This window comes from Hyperoodon ampullatus (genome assembly GCF_949752795.1).
Source record: "Hyperoodon ampullatus genome assembly, chromosome: 10".
Classification (NCBI taxonomy): Eukaryota; Metazoa; Chordata; class Mammalia; order Artiodactyla; family Ziphiidae; genus Hyperoodon; species Hyperoodon ampullatus.
The window spans coordinates 81170634-81197371 of NC_136923.1; the positions used below are offsets into that span (position 1 = coordinate 81170634).

Here is a 26738-nt window from a genome sequence, read left to right on the forward strand (position 1 = left end):
GATCCAGAGCAGCTGGAACAGTGAAAGCCCAATAAATATTTGTGGAATGAAAGAGTACATGAAGAGTCTATCCGACCTGGGGATGGGAAGGTCATCAGGGACCTTGCTGAGTAAATGTTGCAGAGAAGGAGGGGCAGAAGCTGGTGCACGGGTGAGTGGGAAGGGCAGAGAGGAGGGGAATGAGGCTGCACCGCCTGTTCCAGCGTCGGGCGGTCAGGGAGGGATGCGAGAGCTCGAAGCTCCGCACCTCCGCGTGGTGAGGGGAGAGACCGCTGGAGGAAAAGGGACTGGATATGCAGAAAACGGGAGAGCTGCAAGGAATACGTCTATTCAAGGGGGCTCTCTTCAGGGAATGAGCTCCAGGACCACAGGAGAGGGATGGCCGAGGGGAGCACGGGCCCTGGGCAGCTCCCCCCTCAGGCCCCTCTCCCCGAGATCCCTGCCCCTTCTGAAGTTCTGACACTTGCCTAGATCCAGAGAAGAGGCTCCATCAGCACGCCTTGAATTGATGGAATTCAGAGGGGGAAACAGGAAGTCAAAGAGGGCAGTGGAGGACGTGGTGGGAGAGGCAAAACCAAAACTAACGCCCCCTCCCCGTCCCACGCTACAGGGCTGGGCACCATCTCTGTCTCGTCAGTCGCTTCCTCTGACCCAGCACCGCACCGCCCCTCTCCGAGGCCATCGCTTCACCTTCAGTCATGTCCCGAGAGGGAGAGGCAGGGCCACCTGGATGGACTCTCAGGAGGATGGCTGTTCTGCAGGTTCCGGGGGGATCGTGAGGGTGCTGGCCACAGGAGGCCTCCGGCTTCCCATTCCTCCATCAGCCTTCACCAGCTCTAGCTGGGCTGATGGGGTTTCGAATCACAACCCTCAGACATGCAGATAAGCATCTGGCCAAGGGCCAGGGTCCACGTTCTGAGGCCTGCAGTGCCTGTCACTACTGCCACAGAGGGGGCTCCTGGGGCCTTCTCCTGGATCTGCCAATGGTCCCACCGGGGTTTCTAACGATGTGTCCAGGAAAAGCATTAGAAGTGCGTGTGTATGCGCGCACACGTGTGCACGCAAAGCAGGCTGGTAAGACCCTTTCACACCCCAGAAACATACCTTTGGTTAGAACTGAAGAATTAAAAATTAAAGAATTTTAAATACTTTAAAAAATATAAAATCAACCCGTCAATCACAGAATATTTACTGAGTGCATGCCCTGGGCAAGGCACAATGCCACTGGAGATGAAAAAAATTCTAAGACCCACTTCCTTCCCTCAAAGGCTCAGAGATCAAAATTAGAAGCGAAACTATCAATCTAGTGCAACTCCTCAATTTCAGAGGTGATAAAACTGACCGCCCTTTATTGAACATTTACTGCAAGTCAAGCCAGGTTGAGCCATTTTGTGATTACGTCAACAAGTCTGTAAGGAACAACATTGAATGTGTGAGATCTCATTAAATGCTGGGCCCTGTGCTAAACACCAAACAGCTTCACCTCATGTAACCTCCAGCTCTAGAAGAAACTACTACTGCTGCTATCATGCCACTACTACTACTACTATTTACTGTGCTCCTACTATGTACCAGGAATCACTGTAAACACTTAACAGAAATTCTCTCATTTAATCCTCCCAGAAGCCCTATTATACAGAACAATCAAAGCTCAAAAAGCTTAGGAAGGGCTTCCCTGGTGGCGCAGTGGTTGAGAGTCCGCCTGCCGATGCAAGGGACGCGGGTTCGTGCCCCGGTCCGGGAAGATCCCACATGCCGCGGAGCGGCTGGGCCCGTGAGCCATGGCCACTGAGCCTGTGCGTCTGGAGCCTGTGCTCCGCAATGGGAGAGGCCACAACAGTGAGAGCCCCGCGTATCGCAAAAAAAAAAAAAGCTTAGGAAGCTTGTCCAAAGGCACACAGCTAATAAGCCCCAGAAGTGGGACTGGAACCCAAGATTCACCAGACTGTGATGTGTGGACTCCTAACCACGTGCACCCCTGAACAACGGGCCTGAAAACTAATGATGGAGACTTTGAGGAGTGAAGAATTATTTGTAAGACAACAAGAAAAGATGTCATGAATCAGGACATGAACAGACAGAGGACAAGTCGGGGCTCTTTTACTTTCCCAAGGCAGAGATCACGGCTTCATTCATCTTTGCACCCCTAGGGTCCCTGGCACAAAGGAGGGACTCAGTAAGTATCAGTAAGTGCTCTGGGTGTGGAGATCTATGGATCTACTCAGGAAAGACTTCTGGGACGGGGTGAGCTGAGCGAGGAAGACTACAGATTGTGGTAGAGGGGAGGGGGAGGGTAAGAAGAATCACGATTGTGCTGGGAAAGTGCAGGAGGCCTCCACAGAGAACCAGCTGGCTTAGTGCATCATGGTGGCTTTGGGGGGCCATCTACTGCATGGGCCAACTTCAGAACAGCTGAGATCCCCCTTGTGTTTCAAACAAGCTAGTCTAAACCGGGAAGCGGAAAGGAAATCTGGCCCTCAGACCCCTTGGAGCTTGCATGCATCCATTCATTCTAAAGGCTACCGGGCTCCAAAGTCAACTTTTTGCCTACTGAGTTCATCAATGGGATGCTGTCCATTCCAGCATCATGGGCATTTCAACATCTTGCTTCCCCGAACAGCCAAGCCCAGATGAAAAAACAACTGCTTCCTTCAATTAGGGAGGCAACACTGTCACATAAAAATTCAAACTCCATTTCCAGCCACAAAACTCTACAGGCTGTCCCACATTTCATAATTTACCGATTAAATTTTATCAGTTACCTGATGGTCTAGTGAGTCTGAACTCCTCCACTTGAAACTGTCGGGGAAGTAATTTCCCGATGGATACAGATATTCCAAGACTAGTGGTAATCGGACACATGATCAGAATCCTAGTTATGCTCCCCTGGAACCTCCTCTTGGTCCCAGAGGGCTGAGGGTACAGGGCACTCACTGGCCGAGAAGGAAATGGGTTTAAGTGGTACTTGAGTATTGTCTGAACTGGGGCAAAAGAGGGATGCGGAAGCATTTGACGTGCTGCCACTTTTCAGAAGCCAGGGCAATCCTGGTCTCATCAGAGATCAGGGTAATAAGTAGCTTAAAGTAAACGGGTTACATGGTTTGGCTTATTGCAGTCAGGAAACATCTGCCCCAAAGGGCTGTTGTCAGCGTCTGCAGTATTTCAGGAGCACCGGTCTCGCTTCGCCACCCCCCCACCTTCTGACTGCCCGTGGGCATAAAGGAGGCAGGGCTCACACAGGAGATGGAAGAGAATCAGCAACTGCTACTGGGCTGCATGGGTCTCCATCCTGCCCCGGGGCCCAGAGCAGAGGGCGGGTGACCTTTATGGAGGGCAGCAATGGGCTTCCTGGACCCCTGACTTCGCTTGAATCCACAGGAGGTGAGAGGGCACCAGGAGGGGGTCACTGCCTGGCTCCCTCCCCACTGGGCGATGTGGCAGTGGCTAGATCCAGTACCAAAGGTCCAGCCCCGCTCTTGCAGCCACAGCTCCCGTGGCCATGACCTCTCCCTCTCTCTCTCCTTTACATCGCAACAAGTTCTGCATCCACTCCATCCCCGGTCTCTTCAGGTTTAGGGCTATCTTCCACGATTGCAAGCCCTGGGGGGTTTACCATCCCTAATCTGTCTTCCTTCATCACATCCCCACCCTTGCTAAGAGTGCCTTCAGGGCTTCCCTGGTGGCCCAGCGGTTGAGAGTCCGCCTGCCGATGCAGGGGACACGGGTTTGTGCCCCGGTCCGGGAAGATCCCACATGCCGCGGAGCGGTTGGGCCCGTGAGCCATGGCCACTGAGCCTGCGCGTCCGGAGCCTGTGCTCCGCAACGGGAGAGGCCACAACAGTGAGAGGCCCGCGTACCGCAAAAAAAAAAAGAGTGCCTTCAATAACCTTCAATCACCCCATCTGTTTCCTGTGGGACCCTGACGGAAGCCAATAGGCTCCTCAAATAAAAGGCTTAATACTAACCCCACATGATAATCATTAACCTCATCAATACAACTGCTGGCAACAGGGCGCTTCAAATCAGCAAAATGCTCTCCCATCCACACATACTGGGAATATCACCTGGGAAACTAGTGGGAGGCAGGCACACAGTCACTCTCTGAGTTCCCAGTGATGGACAATGCTGACAACCAAGAGAAACCGCTTTCTTTGTGCAGGAAGCCTGGGGACTGGCTTCTCACAAACTCCCATCAAGACAAGCCCCTGCTGTGGACCAGCGACCACCCGCCTGCATGTTCAGGGGCCTTTTCTGAGGACACCACTGCCCTCAGGCTGCAGGAAGGAATCCCAGGCCACAGGTATTCGACCGCAGAGCTTCTAGCCCTGATTTTGGAAAGTCACATCCACTCTGGGGACTGACTTTACACTGACAAATAAGGTCTCAATAATCTGATCTGCTCCAGTCAGGAAGTAAAAGGCTCTCGGCTTGCACGTGCTCCAAGCGCTGCACGAAAGTGGGTGGAAGGGGTGAGCCGGGGAGTCCCCAGCCCAGCACCCCCTCAGACACAGGGGATTCTTTTCCCTTTTACTTTGTGGGGATAGAGTGCGCCTTGAAGGAGGGTGGGGGAGAGAGGAGGGGGAGAGAGGGAGGAGGGAAAGTCTGCAAACAAACTGGCCCTCAGCTCTGGGACAGCCTTCCACCTTTTCCTCCAGCTGAGCAGCCTGGGGGCAAGTTGTCTGCCAAGCCTCCCCGTGTAAACACTCTGGCACCAGCTGGGGTTTGGAATCTGCTGAGTCTCTGCCAGCTGGCAACCTGGAGATGGGCCGGATTAAAGGAATGCGTAATGAGCGAGGTGGTGGGAGACAGGGGCTGTATTTACCCAGAGGGGGTCTGCAGGGGTCACTGGCCAAAGGGGGCTCTGGAAGCGGAAAAATCCGAAGGGAAGAGGAAAGGGGTTCCAAGGTGCCCAAGCACCATGCCCCACCCAAACGGCCCAAGACTGTTATGCTCATTTATTTTTTTCCTTCTACAAACTGGCTTCTTTGTCCCCATCTCGGTCCCCCTGGCACCCACCACATCTCCCAAGCCAGTTACACACAGCCCTTTGAAAGTTCCACAGCTGGTTGCTCCAGAAGGCTCAGCGCGATCAGCCAGCTCGACACTCGATCCTCTGCGATCCCAACGTGGGAACGTTAACACGGAAACCCAAGCCACGTGCTGACAAGCAGGCCCCGGGCCACACTGGGCCCCAGCCCGAGGCCAGGCAGGCAGGGCACCGAGAGTCAACAGTCCCAGCGGCCAGCCCATCTCCAGCCTTAAAGACAGAGGCTGCAGCCTCCCCCATGCGAAGTCCAGAAGACAAGGACTTGGAGGAGACGGGCCACTGGACGAGACCACGAGCCCACCAGACCCTCACGCCCTTCTTCTGCCCAGGGGGAGCATGCGGGGGACAAGAAGTGACCCAAGTCCAAAGTCCTGGTGGGTACTGGTGGCCACACCTGCAAGGAAGCCACCCGCAGCCCTCCTGAAGCACCTGCAAACATCTCACCCCAACGCAATACACACCACCAAGAAGAGGAAGCAGGTGGCCCTGCAGAACAGGAGGAAAACAGCACAGGGAGGGGGACTGTTCTTAGGAGCTCAGCCACAAACCAGATGTGAGCCTCAGGCTACTACCCCACTCACAAGGCCTTGGGGTTCTCCTCTTCTTTTTCTTTTTTTTTTTTTTTTTTCTTTTTGCGGTACGCGGGCCTCTCACTGTTGTGGCCTCTCCCGTTGCGGAGCACAGGCTCCGGACGCACAGGCTCAGCGGCCATGGCTCACGGGCCCAGCCGCTCCGCGGCGTGTGGGATCTTCCCCGACCGGGGCACGAACCCATGTCCCCTGCATTGGCAGGCGGACTCTCAGCCACTGTGCCACCAGGAAAGCCCCATCTCCTCTTTTAAAGGGTGTTCTCTGAAGTCCCTTTGGTCCCTGGGATTCCTTCACACACGGATGCTTCCAGGACAGAGATTCACCCCACCCCCAGGGTACAGGGTTCAAGGCTTGGCCCTTCTCCCTTAGAAATCCTGCCCCAGTGACCACCTCTATTCCAGTGACACTCAAATCTACTTTTCCTACTCAGATCTTCTGCTGGGGGACGTTCCTGCATCTTTACCTAAACATCACACCATCAACTCCATTCGGCATGCCAAAAATCAAACTGTGCATCTTTATTCCAAAAGCTGGTACCCAAGAGACATCCCTATATCTGCCCATGTCCCAGGCTGCAGGCAAGGAGCCCCACTGTCCCTTACAGCCACCTGCTGGCTTTTTCCTTTATTATGTTATTAAATCCATTATTTCCAGTCACACCCTCATCTCTCACCAGCCTACAGAAGAGGCTTCTAACTGGATTCTCTCCCTTAGGACTCAACCTTCCTCCCTCTCCTCCCACCATCCTAGATAGAACAGCCACGCTATACATAAGATGAACAATATAAACCCCCTTCCAAGCTCCCTTCTGCTTTCAAGATAACGTCTAACCCTTCAACCTGGCAATCCTGAACCTCCTTCCCTTTCCACCCTTGATTATCACAACTCCCCATTTTAGGACATTAGGATGTCCTAAAAAATATTCTAGAATATTACTCCATGAAATACTCTCCAAGGTCAACCAATATGTTTGGCGCAGGGATACAAGACTCCTTACTGCTTACTACTACATTAAAGGCTCTGACAGGTCCTGCGGTAAATATATCCGTTTGGCCTCACAGTTCCCAAGCCTACCCGGCCCCAGGAACTTTTGTAGCATTTCCTCTGTTAACTGCCTTCTTCGGTTCTCCGAACGCCTTCTCTCGCCCAGAACGCCAGCCCTCTGTTCTGCCTTCCACTTGTGTCTCGGCTTCGACTTCCCTTTGAGGGCCAGCTCTGGCCTCACCTCCTCTGCAAGCCTTCTGCCCACCCTGCCGTCCGCGCTGCTTCCTTCCGTCACCCCGGAAGCCCGGGCTGCCTGTGCTCCTTCCTGAGCAGCAGGAGAGCATGACAGTGAAGAGCCTGGACTCTGAATTCAGAGAGACTGTGTTAAACCCCAGCTCTGCCCTCAGCAACTCCGATGGAGCTGTTCGGCTTGCGCTGTGTAGACAGAGATAACAGGATCTATTAAAGAGAACTGTTACGGGGATTAGTGCAATTAGAAGGTCAGATCTAGCATAAGGCCGGGCACACCACACATTCACTAAGTAACAATTAGCCATTTTTCTTCTAATTTGTTATCATTGCTTTGTCATTTATCATTTTCTGTGTGTCTTCTCGATGGGAAACCACTGAAAGCCCCAAGGCTCCTCCCACCACCCCCTCTACATAATCAGGTTTAACAAATAATGTGTTGATAAGGCCACCGCCCCCAACAGCTCCCCCTCCACCAGGTAGCAGGTGAGTGCACCCCTGGGCAGGGAAGAGGACTCAGCAGCCCCAGGCTATGAGCACTGAGCAAGAGGCTGTCCAAAGATTCTTCAAGGCAGTCAAGTCCCGTAGCTTCCCAGAACCCCTCCCCCGAGGCGTTACCATCCTGCCCTGCCCCCCACCACCTGTCCACCTTCTGCAACCCTGGAAGGGTGGGGAGGCTCTCTGGAAACCAAAGCGAGCGGGTCTCACCCAAAAAGTGGACTGGGCGGCCCCTTTCCACAGGCCCACACTGGGCAACAATGGGCTGCCGAGCGTGTTAGGGTTGAAACTTGAACTTTTCAATTGCTGTTTTTAAAAGCTTAAATTTTCACCACAGGCCTTTTCGTTCATGTGACTTGTTCAGTTAATAACTGGAACTGAGAAGTTTCATTTCCACTTCTGGTCAATCCTGACTTGTGTTTTTCTTAATGCGTTTGTAGATGCTTCTCTGAATGGTTTTTAATACCTCCATTTCACCCTCTGAGCCATTCTTCAAAAGGCTTCTGAAAAGCAAACTTTTATTTACAGCAGGTCGGAATGACACCTCTAAGATCCAGGCACGAGCATATCTTTACAGCATCGCCTGGCTACTCTGCGGACACCCTCCTCCAGCTTCCCACACACACACACACCCCAATTCCACGTCCAGCCTCTCTCCCCCCATTTCTCCATTCGACTTTCCTGCTCTCCAAGCAACAGGCTCTGCACCAATCCAAACTTTCCTTCTTTACATCTACAAAATGATAACGGCCTCAATGTGCCTTTTCTGATTAGCAAAACGATATATATTTCGTTGAAAAAATATACATGTATGATAGATACGAGCGTGGGAAAAAAATTAAAATTACTTGAAATTCTACCACACGTAGAAAACAAAACCACCGACTATATTTTGATCATTATCCTTACAGCTGTCTTTTTATAAAAATAAAGCGAATCCAAACTTTTAGAGAGGATCACACTGACATGACATTCTATAACCTGCTTAAAAAAAAAAAAACGCACACCCATACGTTATGGAAATCCTTCTGTGACACTGCATATAGATTTATGTCACCATTTTCAACTGATCTAACCAATCCCTTGCTGGTAGGCATTTCGGAACAACCTCATCTTTTAAAAATGCTAACGTCTCAAAATATTTGGATATACCATTGAGTGGGGGAAAAGTCAGAATTTGGTCTGTGCATTTTTATTACAATCATGAAAAACCATAGTGTCCAGGCATAATTAAACCAACTGTGCTAAGTGGGAGAGCGCAAAGAAATCTGTTTATAAAAGTGGTATTCAAATAGCAAAGAAAGTCGTTCAACAAAAATAACTCGTAAAACGCAAACGCCTCATTATCTTAAAAAATGCTATGAGAGGTCACGCCTTAGTATAAAATATTTCAAGCAGCTGATCTCCACTTCATTGGACCTCACAGTTTTCTTCCCAAGGGGAAAAGGAGACAGTGGTCTGAAGCCGTGTGATCTTTGAGAAGAAGGGGAAGAGGTGAGGGGTAATTCTGAGGCTTGAGCACTTGAGGGAGCCCACGGAACCACGGGCTGGGGGCTCAGAGCCCACCAAGGAGAAACCCTCAGCAAATGGACGCCACTTCCACATTTCTTAGCAGTCTTGGTGGCCCAGGAAGCAGCGTTTGAGCGCAAATGGCGTGTCTGATGTGGCATGGATGCACCAGGACTATATATAACTGTAACGTGGAGAGGCACAGAAAAGTAGCTGCCTAATGACGGCTGCAACCGTCATGGAATTAATTAATATTCACGAATAACAATCATCGATGGAGTCCTTACTTGATATCAAGCTCTGTAAAAAACACTGTATGTACAGGCATGTTAGCTCACTTGATCCTTCCAAAAACTCAATGAGGTAGGCACAATTACTTTCATTCCCATTTTACTGACCAAAAAAATGGGGTACAGTTGAGTAACTTAAATTATCTAGCGAAGTGTGGGAGCTGGTAAAGAATCAGGCAATGTGAACGTAAAGCCTGCACCCCCAACCTGTACACGCTTCATGGTATTTACAAGCCCGGCACGATCTAGCAACGTGACACTGGGAATCGGGGTGCCCACCCAGACATCGAAGGCAGCCAAGCCTCACACCTGCAGTCTGTTTTCCCGGGGGAGGAGAGCCTGGAAGTGAACCATCCTAATAAACCTACACAAGAAATCCACCACTGCCTTTCACTTCCAGGAGGTCACCATGGAAGTGCACAAAACCAAATGTGCCCTAGAGCCAGTCCTCTCCGATCTATTTAGTTTAGTTTACACATGCCCCTTGTCTGGGACTTCGGCCACGTCACCACGGTCATTTTTTAGCAGTAAAGTGGAGCGAAGGCACTCAGGACTAATCACAGAAGTCACTCCTGGAGGCAGCAGAGCTTGCAAGCTGAAAGACAGTCTATTTAACTTAAACGTGCCGGGTGGAAGGGCTAGGATACGGTACTTGGGCAAACCGTCGACTGGGGGTTTGGTAGAGCTCTGGCTTGGGCAGCAGCACCCTTCTCCCACCCGCCCTGCCCAGGCTGCGTGGCTCTAGGGCTTGGCTCTCACGCAGGCACCATCCCCGACTCTTCCCCGGGCTCTGGGGAGCAGAGGTAGTACCACCACTCCAGGGAGTGATGGGGTGAGAACCAACCAGCAGGGAGCCAACAGGAGGAAGCCAGGAGGGAGGGAGCCCTGCAGCATGAGGTGGAAACGTGGCCCCACCCCCAGGCACAGAGCCCAGCATGACTATGGCCACACTAAACGGTAACCACTGGTTTTCTTACCCCTTCCCTGCATGAGCCCGAGCACAGAGCCTGTCTCAACCATCTCCAGGTCCCAGGCACCTTCACTTAGCAGGCGCTCAATAAATATTTAGGGAATAAATTTAAGAGTTCTGGTGGTGGTTGTACAACAATGTGAATGTCCTTAACGCTACCGAGCTGTACACTTGAAAATTGGTAATAGAGGAGTAGGGGAAAGAAAGGTTATTATGGGGTTATATGAAATCATGAGTGTGAAACTTCTGAATATTGTAAAGCACTATAGAATTTAAAGAATCTTTCAATCAATTAAAAATAATTAACTTTTTAAAATGGTAACACAGTTTTATGTTATATATATTTTACCACAATTTAAAGAGAACAATAATAGCATGTATTACAGAAAAAAAACGGTGGTGGCACTCAGATACTTCTAATACTCATTGTATGAAATCTGGCATTGTGTGGGTTGAATAATTGGAGTTTGAAGTATGGGGTGGGTTTAATTAGGTAACTGTTATCAACAGTGAATCATGATTCATTGAAACAAAATGTCACAAACAGATGTCAAATACGACACTCAGTAGGTCCTTCCTGGTGTCCTAAAGCATTAGAGAGGAGGCCCCAAATCCACCCAAGAATTTGGACTCCTCCCCACAGCCTGCCAACCGCAGACCTTAGAGGTGGCACTCTCACCTGTTACGGGGGAGAGAGAGAAAGCTGTCCACAAACCTCCCTCACTCCCATCTCCTTATAGGATGGGAGGGTGGTGTTCCACAGAGCAGATGTGTGGATGTTACTAAATCCTACTGGAAAGAGATGGCCAATAGGTCTGAGATGTTCTGCTTCTTTAATAAGTATATGTGGTGTACGAATCTCCAAGGAAGGGAGCCTGGAAGGAAGAGTTTCACGTACCTCTGTGACCCAGAACCTTACAGCCTCCTGTTACCACCCCCGGGGATTTCAACAGCCTGGAACTCATAACAGGAAACATCAGTGTAACAGACGTGACGGATTATTTGGAATATCGTTAAGTGCAGACCTGGCTCCCCAGTTTACTACCTGTGTGATCACCGGCAGTTATTTGAATTCTCTCAGCCTCAGTCTTTTCCCCTTTAAAATGGAGTAAGGACTCGGGCTCTGAAATCAGACAAGTGGGCTGTGAATTCTGTCTCTGGCCTCTTGACCAATGGAAGCTTGGTCAGGTTCCCTGGTCTTTCTAGACCTCAGTTCTCTCACTGTACTATGGGAGCAATCACGGTACCCACCCCAAGGGTGACAGTGAGGATGGGATGACAGGATACAGGGAAAGCGCTCACTGCAGTGCTCAGCACAAGGTCAGCACTCAACACACTTCATTCTTTGACCCTAAAAACTGTAAAGTGCTATATGAATGTCAGCATCCTATAAGGCCCAAGCCAAGTCCCACTCTTCTCTTATGAAGCTTCCCTTGCCGGAATCTAAAAGCGTTCTCACCTCCAGGCTTACGCGGTGTGGAAGACCACTATATTCACTACAAATGTATCTGGCATTTAGTCATACACTGATATCTAGTATTATATCCTACATAGATATCTAGTGATTCAGATAGAAGAAATCTTATGTCAAGTTCCTTTTTTTCCAAAACATAACTGGGGGGGGGGGGTGTTAAATGAATTTAAAAGCTACAAACGGGGCTTCCCTGGTGGCGCATTGGTTAAGAATCTGCCTGCCAATGCAGGGGACACAGGTTCGAGCCCTGGTCCGGGAAGATCCCACATGCCGCGGAGCAACTAAGTCCATGCACCACAACTACTGAGCCCACTCTCTAGAGCCCGCGAGCCACAACTACTGAGCCTGCGCTGAAGAGTCCGCAAGCCACAACTACTGAGCCTGCGCTCAAGAGCCCGCAAACCACAACTACTGAAGTCCGCGGGCCTAGAGCCCACGTTCCGCAACAAGAGAAGCCACTGCAATGAGAAGCCCATGCACCGCAACGAAGAGTAGCCCCCGCATGCAGCAACAGACCCAATGCAGTAAAAAATAAAATAAATAAAAATAAAATAAATTTTAAATAAAAATAAGGAAAAGCTACTTTTTTACCTACTGTAAAAAAAAAGGAATTTTTAAGGGAAAGATATAACATTGAAAGCTAAAGTCTTCCATAAACTACCTCCTGAAGACAATCAATGTTGACAGTCTGCTGTGATCTTTCCAGATTTTGCATATATAAACATAATTTTTTATTAAAATGGACTCATGCTCTATATACTATTTTTTTCCTCAGATATCAGTCCATGTCAATACATATTGACCTTATTCTCTCTTAAGCAGCTATAGAGTATTCCAGCATATGGCTATACTATAATTTACTTAACTGGTTCAATATAAACAGGTATTTAGGTTGTTTCAAATGAATGATGACTTTAGGGCAAGATCTGTGCCCTCTATTTTGGCATCTTCATAGAGGTGGCACTGTGCACATGGTGAGAATTCAGTATATCCTACTGTGTAAACTCCAAAAGTATTTGCCTCTGGGTCACAGATGGTCACTGGGACACAGTCCACCTAATATAAATTTCAAAAGCCAGCGCTGCTGTGTGAAGCCTGGATAGTAGTGTGAAGCCTGGATAGTAGTGTGAAGCCTGGATAGTAGTGGGCAATATTTGCAGTGCTGGCCCTGAGATTTAACTCTCAGACCAGAAAGACAAATAGTTCAATATAGTTTCCATGCCGGCTGCTTTCCCATATTAAAATTATTTGATGACCCAGCAATTCCACTCCTAGGTATATACCCAAGAAGACTGAAAATATTATGTCCACACAAAAACTTGTACACAAATGTCCATGGCAGCATTATTCATGTGGTGTGATGCAAACAGCCCAAATGTCCACCAACTGATGAATGGATAAAGGAAATGCAGCATTTGCATACAGTGGAATATTACTCAGCCGTCAAAAAGAATGAGCTCTGATACACACTACTACATGGATGAACCTTGAAGACGTTAGGCTAAGTGAAAGAAGGCAGTCACAGGCTACATGTTATATGATTCCACTTACATGAAACGTCCAGAACAGGCAAATCCAAAGAGACAGAGAGTAGATTCATGGCTGGGGTAAGACCAATGGGAAGTGACTGCTAACTGCTTTGTTTGGGGGCTGATGGAAATGTAGAATTAGATAATGGTGATTGTTGTGAAACATGGTGAATATACCCAAAAAACCCACTGAACTATACACTTTAAAATGCTGAATTTTATAGTATACGAATTATATCTCCATTAAATATGCAAAAAAGATTCCTTCAAAACTGGTTATCAATAGGTGATTCTACTTTACCACTCCTTTACCTAAAGAATACGACATGGAAACCACTGGAATGCCAAGTGCTGGGCCGGGTGCTGGAGACACGCAGTGAGCAAGCCCTTCTCCTGCCCTAGTGACGAGGTCCCATACGGCGGACGTGGGGCAGTAAGGGCCGAGATGGGGAGGTGCAGGGGACGGAGCGCTGCGGCAGGAGCAACCACCCCGCCCAGGGCAAAGGGGGCTTTCCAGAAAACCTAGGAAGGATATGCAAAAATTAATAAAAGTGGTTACCTGGGGGCAGGGGAAGGGAGCTGGATGGGAAGAGGGAGGGGAGGGACATTTCTCAATCTATTCTTCTCACATGTTTTTGATTTTTGAACAATGTGACTGTATTGCCAAATATCACCTATTAAAAAACATTCTTTTTTTAAGTTTTAAAAGGCCAGGATTCTAGGGCTTCCCTGGTGGTGCAGTGGTTGAGGGTCCGCCTGCCGATGCAGGGGACATGGGTTCGTGCCCCGGTCCGGGAAGATCCCACATGCCACGGAACGGCCAGGCCCGTGAGCCATGGCCGCTGAGCCTGCGCGTCCGGAGCCTGTGCTCCGCGACGGGAGAGGCCACAGCAGTGAGAGGCCCGTGTACCGCAAAAAAAAAAAAAAAAAGGCCAGGATTCTAGGCTCTCCGTCTGTATGCACATGCTAAAGTAGCCAGCATTCCTAGTGAGCTCACGGGCAGCTGAGAACCCAGAGAAGAAAGCATGGATGGAAAGGCTGCAAACGACCACCAGCAGCAGCAGAAAGGCAGCTCAAGACCTACGTATCAGGCACAGAGGGGTGGGGGACGCTGAGAAAATGTGAAGCAACCCTTCCTTCTGGGGGGTGTTCACAGCAAGTGCAAGGAGCCAGCCTTGTCCCTTCTGCCTGTGACTTCCCTGGTACAAGTCTGACGGAGTCACGCCCGTGCTCAGGAATCTGCAGTGGCTCCCTATTACCTAAGCTGAGGAGCAAATCCAAACTTTGGGCCTCCGCGGCCCTGCCTGCCTGCCCGCCCAGACGCATCTTCCATAACTTCCCTCCTGAAGCACCTCCCCAGCTTTGGCAACACAGAGCCACTTTCCACCCCCTTACTTCTCTGTCCTTTACACAGGTCCCTGCTCTGCCTGGAACACCCTCTCCCCGGCCCATCTGCCCGGCCAGTGTCCCTCAGGCCTCCAGGTCCAGTGCAAACTTCTCCTGTTTACAGTGAACTGTCCCCAACGCTCCGGGGGCTTCTGTGCCCTCCTCTGACTCACACTGTACCCGTGCACACAAGAGCACCGACGACACCGCCCCCTCCCAGAGGACTCCGGGCTCTGTGACAGCAGCATCTTTGCCTCGTCATCTGTGACCCTGGCCCCAAGAACAGTGCATGGCAGAGAGCAAATGCTCAGTGCGAGTCGGGCTCAATGAGTAAACGAGAGAAATACAGAGGCAGGTGGCAAGGAGGTGTGAACTCCGTTAGGGGCCAGGGAGAGCGTTCTGGGCAGGTGGTGCCAGTGCGATACAGGAGGTGGGCGTCAAGGGAGAAGCTCAAGTCAGTCCAATGAAAGGGGGAGAGAGAAGATGGGGGAAGGGTGCATAAACAAATGGGAGGCATGAAAGAAAAGTGTTCAGGAACCACTAGATGGTTTGTGATGAGGGGTCAGGGCAGGGGCGGGCCGAGCGTGGAGGACAAAGGCTGGTCAGACTCCAGGGGAGCCTTGAATGCCATGCTGAGCGGCCCAGCCTTCGGGTAGGCACCACCAAAGGGCTGTAAGGGAGGGAGACCCAGGCCCAGCTCTGAGTCTGAGGACATCAGCGGAAGCTCCGTGGAGGAGAGGCCAGAGGGGAGGCCAGACAACAGGCCGAGGACCAAGGTAGGACTCACTGTCACTATTCAGGTGAGAGAGGCCCAGGGTCTGAGCTAAGGCCGAAGAGCAGTGCTCGAGCGGGTACACAGAGCGACGCACAAGGTCACGCTGGTGGGACTTAGTGACCAGACGCGGGGGCGAGGCAAGGGAGCAGTGACCACGGGGGTCTGTTCTGACACGTGCACTTGCTTTAAAGCATTTTCCTCCTCCGCACACCATGTAAACTACAGGCACTGGGGGTCAGGGGGATTTAATAAAATCGTGGGTGATCACCAACAGGCCTCGGGAAGAAGACTCCCAGGGTTCCACCAGGGGGGCGAGAAATCAGACAAGGGGCAAATCTCCTCCTTCTGTTCCCAGGGGCCTGGCACCAGCTCAGAGATGGAAGGCACGCGGCAGATCAGCCAGCCCTCACCTTGTCCAGCACACGTCAAAGAATGACGATGACCCCCGTCAGCACCGCCTGGCAGAGCACGTACAGTGAGGGCAGCGACTCTGTGAACGAAGCTGCACACAGGCCAAGCCTCCCTCCTCTGTCCCCGGTCAACCCCCTGCAGCCCCATTCCCGCCCATCCCTAGGAAACCTCCCCAGAGGAGCTCCCCCGCCCTCCACCTCCTCTGACACTGGAAGAAACCCAGCTTCTTCGGGTCAGGCCACCGTACTTGAGCGTAAGCCTCTTCACGGCTTATGCAGCCGAAAGAAAAAAGCAGGGGGCGGGGGGGGAGATGTTCCACCTGGCTGAGGCCCGACTTCTTAAAAAATCAGAAATCACATTAGATGCAAAACATACTGTTTGAATAAGTCCGAAGGACACTCTGGTGATAAAGTCACGCGAAGCCAGCACCACACAGTGGCACAAAGAGACACCGGTGTTCAAGGACAGCCCCGCACCGGGGCAGCCTCGGGGTACAGCGGGGCCCAGGCAGAGCCCTCCTCCCTCCCTGCCCGCCCCCCCGCCCTAGTCTGACCCTCACAACTGCCGGGTTGCACAGCGTGCCTGCCACACCAAGTGCACACCAGGGAGTTCAGGTGTGTGGGTCCCGGGGCATACTTCTCAGTTGGGGTGGAGACTGAAATTGTGTTGGGGGCTTGGGGGAGTTCTCCTGGGGGTCAGTGCCACAGCCTCCTGACCAGACTCACCTCCAATCTCACCTCCACGTATCTCCAGAACAGGGGACACAGCCTCACACCACTGTCCTCCCCAAGCTCTTCAAAGACCCCCACTGCCTCCGGGAGAAAGTCTCAAGCTGTCGGCCACCACCGTCCACCTGCCCCAGCCACTGCTCCCATCTTAACGTCTTCTTTCTTCTGTAACCTTGGACCAGATACCCAAGCTTCCTGTAACTGTACGTAAAGTGAATGCAGGTGGCTGTCAGCAAGGGCCTGAGTGACTCGCCCGGTGTGGAGGTCACAGGACAGGGCACAGGGTTGACCTCTCCATGCATCCCATTCCCAGCTGTGTTCCAAATGCTGAGGGAGCCCCACACGGTCGAGGCAGCGCTCCAACACCTCCCGAGTGTAACGGGAACACGCGCTGGGCTCTCACCCTGCGACAGGCCATCTTCTGAGCGCTGGGTCTGTACTAACATTTCGTATTTTGTGTTGATGTTTCTAATCCTCCCAACGACTCTCAGACATAGTATTATTCCCATTTTACTGATGAGGAAACTAGGGCATGGAGAGATTAAATAATTTACCAAGATGACACTGCTAGGACATGGAAAACCAGAATTCAGACCCAGGCCACGTGGCTCCAGGCCCACGACCTCAGCCCTATAATCCACGCCTCTAACAGTCCCTAACAGAACCACACCACAAGGACCCCTCATTACTTAGTACTACACAAACAAAAACCAAACTCTCAGGAAGCAACGTGGAGACCAGTGCTGTCCAACAGTACTTTCTGTGATGATCAAAATGTTCCATTTCAGCGCTACTGGGGACTTGAAATGTGGCCGGTGTGACTGAGGAACTGAATCTTTTGTTTCATTTCATCTTGATGAGCTTATATTTAAATAGCCAGGTGTGGGCTTCCCTGGTGGTGCAGTGGTTAAGAATCCGCCTGCCGATGCAGGGGACACGGGTTCGAGCCCTGGTCCGGGAAGATCCCACATGCCGCGGAGCAACTAAGCCCGTGCGCCACAACTACTGAAGCCCGCATGTCTAGAGCCCGTGCTCCACAACAAGAGAAGCCACCGCCATAAGAAGCCCGCACACTGCAACGAAGAGTAGCCCCTGCTCACCGCAACGAAGACCCAACGCAGCCAAAAATTAATTAATCTAAATAAATAAATAGCCAGGTGTGGCTTGTGGCTGCCTATTGGATGGCACAGGTGAGGCCTACATTTGGTGAGTCCAAAACTGTGACATTTCAAACGTTAACCATAAAAGATAATTCCTACTTGAAACTAGGCTTCAGGAGGGTGTCACTAAGTGCTGATGCATCTCCTCACAACAGCTCTCCTCCCCACCACCCACTGGTGTTAATTCCCTCTCATAATTTCGAGGCAGAAAGCATGCCCATGGGCAGAGGAGCTGCAGGCCTTGCAGATGGAGTGGGAGTGTTATCAGCTGGCCGGGCAACACCTTAAGAACGCTGCTGTAGGTGTGGGGTTGGGGGGCGTTTCACTCTCTAGGCTCACCCTACTGAGCCGAAATAAACCGGCCCCTAGGGGCGTGAGGGGTGGAGGGAACAAGCGGGTCCCTGAACGTGCACACACGCTCGAGCCAGGGCCCGGGACCACCCTGAGCACCGGCGCGACGAACGCTGAGCGGGCAGGGCACACGCTGGCCGTTCTGCCCAGGACAGTGACCTCTTCTTGCTCTTCCCGGGTCCCCTGTCAGCCTGGGAGGGGCCACACGGCCTCTGACTCGAAAGTCACAGACCGAGCCCGCTCCCTCTCCCATCCCAGGTGATTCCTTTCTAACATATGGGTTTTCTCCTCCCTCACCACTGGTTCCACTAAGCTCTATGACATGTCAAACCCAAATTCAGGCTAGATTTCAACTCAAATAAGAAATGAAACCAAAAGCAGAAGTTGAGACCACTACCTCAACTTCAGGAGGTAGTGGAGGCAACTTTTTAACCCTGAATCCATGTGGCTGTGGGGAAGGTGCTCCTTCAACTGAAGTGTTACCCGTATGTCCCAGCCCTGTTCTGCATCAGCATCTTAGAAAGGCATGACTGAGCCGCAGGGCAACTGACACCCCCAGGAAGCAGCGGGGCCCAGACTGGAGAAGGGGCCGCACAGCTACTTAGGGGCAGAGGCCCCGGGGCCCAGTCCTCACCCCTCCACCGCGCAGCTCCCTGCCCGGGCTCTGTCGCGGGGACCCTGGAAAAGGAGCACGTGCCCGCACGTCACGCCAAACCAGAGACCAAACTGCAATTACAAAAAAGAAAAAATCAGCGATCCCTCATTCCTTTCCACCTCCACCCCCTCTTCCAAACAGCAGTCACAAAATCCATACAAACAAGTTATTCCCTGCCCATCGAGGTCAAAAGTTGATCCAGTACAAAGTCGGAGAGCAAACCAAACACACTCTAAACTCCAGAAGTGTTGGGTCTGAAAAGCCCCATCCCGTCCCACGTCCTGAGGAAGAAGTTCCTGGGAGAGGTGTTCCTTCTCTGCAGGAAACAGGGCAACGTGAAGGGGCTCCGCGACTTCCCGCAGGACTCCGGGAATCACGGAGCGAAGGCCTGCCTATCCTAGGATCACTGCTCCAGGTCAGGAGCCCCCAGATGGCCCTTAACCTTCAGGAAAGGAGCTGATAATACATCCCCTGTCACCTCTCACCCCAAAGCCACGTTCTCACTGACACTCAATGCCATCTTTTCGAAGATGCCAGCACTGCGCCGGGCACGCACAACAGACCAGAAACACTTGTTAACTAACCAGCGAGGTCGCAGGCTTTCCTCGAAGCAAGGGGGCACAAGTTAACAGAGCAGGGATAGGCATGTTGCTATACATTACGTCCCCACGCTTTGCCCATAGGTAGGCACATCCTTCTCCCTCCCCAAAGCCACGGAAGTCTTCATCATTAAAAAGTCTCTTTTTAAAATTCTCCGTGAAAACAGAGAGTATCTGCACCTTTATGATAAAGACGAAAGCAAAAACTGATTAAACTAATGATACTCTGTCCTTAAAACTTAAGGAGCTTTATTAAGAAACCCTCTTCAAAGGCAGGACAGCTGAGGCTCTGAGGATGATGTCCTTTCTCACCTCAGGTGTGACTCTCACCCCCCACTAACCCAAAAGGCACATCACAGATCCCGCTGGGGTTTGATGTTGAAAATCTTAAGAAACCCTATGGAAGAGTTCTCTGAACCTGAAGCAAGGTCCCAATCAGTGAAGGCCTCCAAGTGCCAGAAATCACACCTTGCACACACATACACACTCACTGCCTTTGGTCAGTTCACTCATCCGCAAGGCTGTGACATACGAGATGCCCAGGAGTCACTGCCATGCTTATCTTCTGCCTGCTGACCACTCAGGGTGTTGGGTCTCTATTCAATAAACTCCCCCCTCCACCAACGGCAATGGCTTGAGGGTGAGGCCCAATGATCTGTAAGTTGCACTTGTCACTTTCATCAAGTTCAAGACCTCACTTCTATCCACAAACAGTCTATCAGCTTTAGGCTACCACATCGTGACCTCCTTGAAGACAGGGACCCCACCTTATTCATCTGCGTTCTCAGAGCTCCACACAGGCACATGGCAGGCGCCCAGTCAACAAACAGCTGCCGAGTAAATGAACGCAGCACGTTTAGGAAGAATCTGTCAATTTCGAGGCTTCTGCACACACAGTGGCATTCAAAGGCAGCGTCGGGAAAGCCAGTGAGCAGATGTGTAAAAATGCACTGGGCCTGAGTCAGATGATGTGAGTTCAAGCCCCAAGTTTACCAGAAATTCACTGCTGTCCTGGGCAAATCACCCAACCTCTGGGGTCTTATTTTCCTCTTCTGTAAACATAGTAGATGACGTCTAGGTTTCCCTTTAGCCCTTAGACTTGTAAAACGTGAAGAAAAGATGTGCCCTTGAGCTATGGCCATGATATTCACTTGATGATACGGGCAATGAAGATAGAGCAGCCAGAAGCAGCAACTCTCACGCAGATGTAGGCTAACAGCAGGCAGTAACTTTAACAGGAGGTAAAGCCTCTGCCCACTCGCCCACGGTCACGTGTGATACACACATTTGGGTCACTCTCTGGAATCTTTCAGGGAGTCACTGCAAATGGCAACGACTCTTCCAGACAGAAAAGCCTCCAAGTGGAACAATGACCTGCAGACATTACTTCCAGGTAATAAACAGATTCCACTCAGACAGAGAAAAATAAAGCGGCCTGTGGCTACATTCTGTAGACGCTCCATTGGTGGAAGCATCGGGGCTGAGCTCTAAATGTGAGCCAGACGTGGCTGACTTCTTGTTTTGGCTCCAACTCTAACTCGGAGCGGATGGTCCTTGGCCAAGTCTCTCCTCTAGAAGCCAGGCTCTGGATGGGTATGACAACCCCCATAAACCATCCAGATTACAGGGTGAGGCTAGTAAAGCATTTCACAGATGGAAAATGCTGCCAACCCCTCGAGACAGATGAGGGGAGCTGTCAAGAGGCAACGTGGCTCGGGCAGAGAGCCACAGAGCAGCGGCTCACCTAACCCTGCGTGCCCCCAAATTCTCTCCAGGGGCCTCCCAGTCCCCCACTCACAATCGGGCTCCGTTCCTTCACGCAGGAAAGCTGTGTGAACCTACACTGTCCAGGAGACCTGCTTGCATAGCTCTTCAAACCGCAAAGTCAACTCCCAATGTTAACCAGTGGTGACTAAGTTGGGCTGGGTTTCCTTCCACTGGGGACACTTGAGACATTGAGGTAAGTCAAGGCAAAGCAACAGGCTGTGTATGAGACAAAGGGCTGCTCGTGAAATGAGAAGGGCTGTGTCAGGAGCCATGGTAGTAGCTTTACTGTTTTCTTTTCCCTTTTTTTGCCCCCTTTTCTTTAACCATTAGATACCAACGGACACCAGATACACAGCGCTGGATGAAAAGGTGAAGAGATCCGTATCAGTAAAGTTTCCCACCAAAGCTTGCTAATAGCACTCTGGCTGATTAGAAAGCACTTCTGTAGTTTGGGAACTCTAATCTGCTCTTATCAACGCTCCAGCTTAGGCATTTATCAGGGTGGGAACGGGAGATATATCAGCTCTGCCACAGACTGATTTCTGGGGTCCCTGCCCACTACGAAGCAGATCAGAAAGGAGCTCGTGCCTGCCAGAGTGAAGTTTTCTCCATAGCAACACATGCAACTCTGCAAACAGGCAGGACTAAGGCACTCTGCTGTGACCGGGCCGGACAGTGCCCCCAAGAAGCAGCGGCTGAGGGTGCAGACAACAGAGGGAGCTAGAGGAAAGTGGCACCGACGGAGCTGGCGGGGCAGCTGACAGCGGCAGCTCTGAGACCCTCCAGCACCCCCAGCCCACCTTCCAGTAAGATGGATGGCAGAGGGACAACAGATGTTCTCTGTGGAGCAGGGGAAAGAGGCACCCAGGGCAGAGTGATCGCCCGCTTTGGAGCAGACGGCTGGCACTGGAGAACTTGGGGGAGAGGTCTCATGGAAAAAACAGGTCTTATCTAAACTGAAATTCAAGCCAGTCTGATGGCGGAAGGTGTTCTCACACACCCAGCAATGACGCCAATAACAGTGGCCACCAGCGTGGTTGCTGAGACCATCAATTAAGCGCCCGTGGGCCAGGGCCAGGGCGGGACATTTGTACCTTCATCCTGCTGTGAGGGTTAAAAACTCACTCACTGATAAACACCAGCTTTCTGGATGTCACATTTTTGCCAAAGGAAGAAACAGGGATCACCGAGGTGCCCTTACATCCCATAGGACAGGGTTACTTACACTTGAGGCTGGACCAGGAGGAACACTAGCTCCAAATCTCTGCTCTTTTGTTCAGATCACTGAAATGCGGGTAAAAATCCAACCACAGAACAAGGGCACCTAAGGGACTAAGTGGCCCTTCTCGGCTTCCCCTGACTCATTTCTCTAGAACGCCACTGATGGGCCACGTCAGAGGCTGGAGAGGAAGATGCGTAAGTCAGGAACTGTAACAGCTGGCAGAACATCTTCTAAAGAGATTAGGAATTAAAGTAAAAGCGACATCTGCCCTCAGATGTACATCTGTGCCATATGCACGGCTCTTTGTACTAACAGAATGTAAGCAGGACTGTCTTACAGCACTAATGCTAAGCACCAGCAGGACCAGCAGCCTCCCTTCAGGTTGTGATGTCGACAGGTATGCCTGGGAGGATGTGGACTGGTGCCACGGAACCCGTGTCCTGCCAGGTCGTGACACGACGGGCTCCCACTGTACACGCTGCAAACACATCACCCTGACAAGTCGACCGTGGTGTCAGCAACCGGGAAGAAGGCAGTTCCTGGAGAAAAGGTGGCTCCACCACATCTGCCTCCAAAACAATTAAAAAGCAAAAACCAGCCACTACCCCCAAAGTTCTCTGGGTCCTAAATTCTTAAAGTCATCACAGACCAAACAGGAACCCAACCTCCAAAGGACGGGCCCAGAATTTCAGAACCATTTCCGTGCTGCAGAGCCAGCAGCGCCTGCAAATGAGCTTTGCCATAAACAGAAAAAGTCTGTCTCGAAATGACACTTGTAGGTAATGTACAAGTGGCTTCCTCTCTGCTGGATGTGCCCCCTTGTTCTCATTCTCTGTTCTCGCTAATGAGCGCCTTTTCCTCTCTCTTCCCCTTGCCTGTTTCAGTTTGAAACGTGGCACCGTGGCACCAAAGGAACAGGACATTGGAAAGGGAAAGGAGAGGGGAGGCGGCTTTCAAATCTGACACACACCCCACTGGCTGCCCACACCCTGGAGGCTGCTCCGGCCGGGCTCCACCTCAGACAGGCCTGAAGGACCAAAGTGTGGAGTAGAAATCCCCCTTGCACCACCTCTCCCCAGCAGAGTCAAGAAAGAGAAAGCTGGAAGGGAAGGAGGGGGGAAAATAAAGCTCCACATTCCTGACATTTTTTAGCCAAGTGCTGTGGCTGCACAGAACAGCTCTATTCCAAACAGCCCGCAGGATGGAAAGAAAACCTGGGCTCAGGGGGAAGAGCCTGCCCCTGGCCTCGGAAATGGGAGAAGGAACCCCAGGAGGGTTCAAAACTGAACCAAACGGAGGTGGGAGGGCAACCCTTTCATGTGTGTTCCCCAAAGGAAGTGATCCCAAGGGAAGGCACTTGGAGTCATCATCTCCTAGGGGACAGAACTAAAGTCCTGGGGTTCCTGCGGGGGAACGAAAGCCCCTCTGAACGCTGGTAAGCTGACCAGTGAGTTGGGGAAGGGGCGAGGCAGGGAAGAAGTGGAGGCCAGTTAAGATGCAAAGGCCCGGCTGTGGCTGGCTGGGGTGGGGGGAGAGGGCCCCAGCTCATTGGCAGAGGCTGGGCAGGGGACCCCAGAGGGAGAAGTAGCCAGGAGACTCGCTCTTTGTGGGAAGAATTATAATTGAGTTTTCCTGATTCAGCTTCTGAATGGAGGCATCCTGGCCCTGCCCAAGTTAGAAACCCAAAAGCCTGCCGTCCTCCCTCCCTGCCTTCCCCTCCCCTGTCCCTCTCCTTCCGTCCTCACTCCTAAGAAAAAGCGAGTTGTGTTAAGTGCTGGCCTGCCCCCCACCATCTGCATCCCTACACACACACACACACACACACATACACACCACCCCTCCAGGGAAGAACCCAGATGACCCTGAGTGATAGCTAGTAAGTCCCTTGCTGGTTTACCCCAACGGTGAGGATGCCCACACGTGTTTCTCTGAGGTCCTGCTCAGAGCAGAGTTCCAGAAATCTGAGTCCCCACCCCCAGATACCTGTCTCTGTGGAGAGTCAGTTGGTAGGTTCAGACAATGAAGACCTACTGTGTGCCTAGTGCAGCAGAACACACGTGATTCATAAGGGAGGTCTGGGCACGGCCCTCCTCCTCCCAGACCAGCCTGCACCGACCCACAACGTACCTCCAGTGCACCTTCCTGAGGAGACAACCTGTCCTGTACGTACAGATGCTGTGGGGCTAACTTAGTTCTACCAGAAGAGGGTGGTGGGACAGGGAGCCGTGAGGCAGGCATTTCAGCCCTGGCCCTTTCCACACTCCCCAGTCCAATCCCAAGAGGGGGAGGAGGGCAGGGCAGTTTTTTCGGGGTCTTTTTTCCCACCCTGGGCCTTCCTCTTGTCATGTACTGGGATTAAGGGCTCCTGGCACTTTCCACCTCCCATGGACGGCCAAGTTTAACCAATAGGACTTTCCACCAGACGAGAGGCAGCGAGGGAAGGTGGTACCGAGCTCAAATACTCGGCAGCTCTTTTTGAGCAAAGGTAAAAGCAGGTAGAGCCACCATCCTTAACGAATGCCAGAGACACAGTAGAGAGACCCACCAGGCTATGCAAGAGACGTCGCTGGCTGTGAGGGCTACAGCTGTCACGTGTGTCTTTCCAACCACACCCTCCAAGTCTGGTGACAAGGCACTGGGAGACCTCTTAGAATGGAGGACAGCAAGGAGACACTGAGAGCACTGGCTGGACCAAACAATTTTCTCCTATCCCGCTAAGCTATTACGATCAACAATAACAGGGTTTCAGGAGCAAAAGACCTGCTTTCACATTGGTAGAACCTGTTATGGCTTTTGCTGCTCACGTGATCTCAGTTAAACCTCACAATAACCCCGTGAGGAAGACAGGTTTTACTAATCTGTAATGATGGGGAAACTGAGGCTGCATCTGTTTTTTATTTCGTCAGATTAGTGACAGAGCAGGGACTGTGACACGGGGACCACCCTGGCTTGACAAAGCCCTCGCCGCGGATACATCAGGAGAGCTGTCGGGGTGGGTGGAAGTTGTAAAGGAGGCCTGCAGACCCTGAGGCCCAGCCAAGGACACATGCAGACATCCAACGCTGACTCGGCCACCACAAGAATGTCCCCAGCTTGAGGGCAGCTTCACTGACCAAGCAGGGCCCTTGTCATCCTTAGAGAGGAGATAGGGAACCCAGAGACGGACACAGAAGAGGAAATAAGCCACGCCAGGAATCTTCCATCTTCAAGGCAATTTATAGAGAGTTACAGCTTCCTAACCCATTCCTGAGAATGCAGATAAGCTGCCGACGAAGTGTCACTCACGTATCTGACCCTTGAGACAAGACAGACCACAGCAAGTCCTACACTCAGCGTTTGCCAGTTCTCCCCACTTGTGAATATCACATTTTTCTGGCTGTCGGGAGTAGGGAATCCTTCCCATCGGCCCCCTTGGATTCTGACCCCATTCGGGCTTACTAAAACTCCCTGCTCTATGAGGCCTGCCCCAGCTGTCCTGAGCAGGACCCCGTCGTCTCCCCCTACCCGAATAGCTTTGAGAGAATCACCTTTCCCCTAAAAGCAGAGGGTATCCCTGGCCCGCGCCTTGCTCCTGTCACAGGAGAAGCTCTGGGTCCACCACAGATGGATCTGAAGGAACAGTTCACAGAGTGAAACAGGGTTTAGGAAGACTGGCCTTTGGGGCAAGAGCAAAAGAAAAAGGGGGGTGGGGAGGGTGGCGGGAGGACGGCAGAAGTGCACTGCTGGGATGGGGCCAGGGCCACACGTGAACACCCCGAGTCTGGCCCAGAGAGGAGGATGCAAAAGACCCCGAAAATCAAGTGGGAGGAGGAAAAGGGCCGGGGTCCCTCCCACTGGAAAAGCCCAGAGGAGCTAGCAGCCACGGCTTGGGAAGGGGAGTTGTGCAATGACTGCGGGTCTGGGAGTCTCCGGGCTTGGCTCCCGGACACCAGAAAGGAACCCGCGCTGGGCGGGCCGGGTGGCAGCTCTGCGGTTGGTTCGAGGCCAGGCTGAGGATTCGGGGCTGCAGGGAGAGCTGCAGGGCACGGTAAGTGCCCAAAAGGGCGGCAGGGCAGGCGAGCACGGCGCGGAGCTGGCGGCGGTGTCTGGGCTGACTAGGAGGCCGAGGGGCACACAGTGCACAAAGCCGGGAGTGCGGGGGACCGACACGGCGGCCGGGAGCCCGGGCGCAGACGCGGACCCCGGAGAGCCGCAGGAGGACGCCGGGCGGCGCGCGAGAGGGACGCTCCCCACCCCGCTGTCGCTCACCTCGAACATAAGCCCGATGAGGACGCAGAGCACCAGGCAGAAGCCGATGTCCGCATGGTTGTGGATGACGAACTCCTGGCTGAAGAGAGGGTAACTTTTCGTCCTCCGGCGGAAAGCCATGGCAGCGGGCGCGCACGGCCGGCGGGGCCCGCACCCGGCGCTCACCAGCCGCCGCGCAAACTTCTCGAGCCCAGGCCCACTCCGCCCGCCGGCCCGCCGCCCTGCCGCCCTCTCGCCCTCCCGCCGCCGGCCCAGCGCCCAACAACTTCTGGGGCCCGCCCCCTTCCTCCGCCCGC

The 26738-nt window shown here is 52.2% G+C and overlaps 1 protein-coding gene across 1 annotated transcript in view; it reads right to left on the reverse strand.

The window, feature by feature from the left end:
* TRAM2 (translocation associated membrane protein 2) overlaps nucleotides 1–26562 on the reverse strand; it is a gene marked incomplete at both ends in the record, with an annotated part of 70160 nt that extends 43598 nt beyond the window's left edge. The window contains one exon of the mRNA XM_079712965.1: nucleotides 26443–26562. Coding sequence (XP_079569091.1) covers nucleotides 26443–26562 — 120 coding nt within the window. The remainder of the gene's footprint in view (nucleotides 1–26442) is intronic.
* Between the last annotated feature and the right edge of the window lie 176 nt (nucleotides 26563–26738).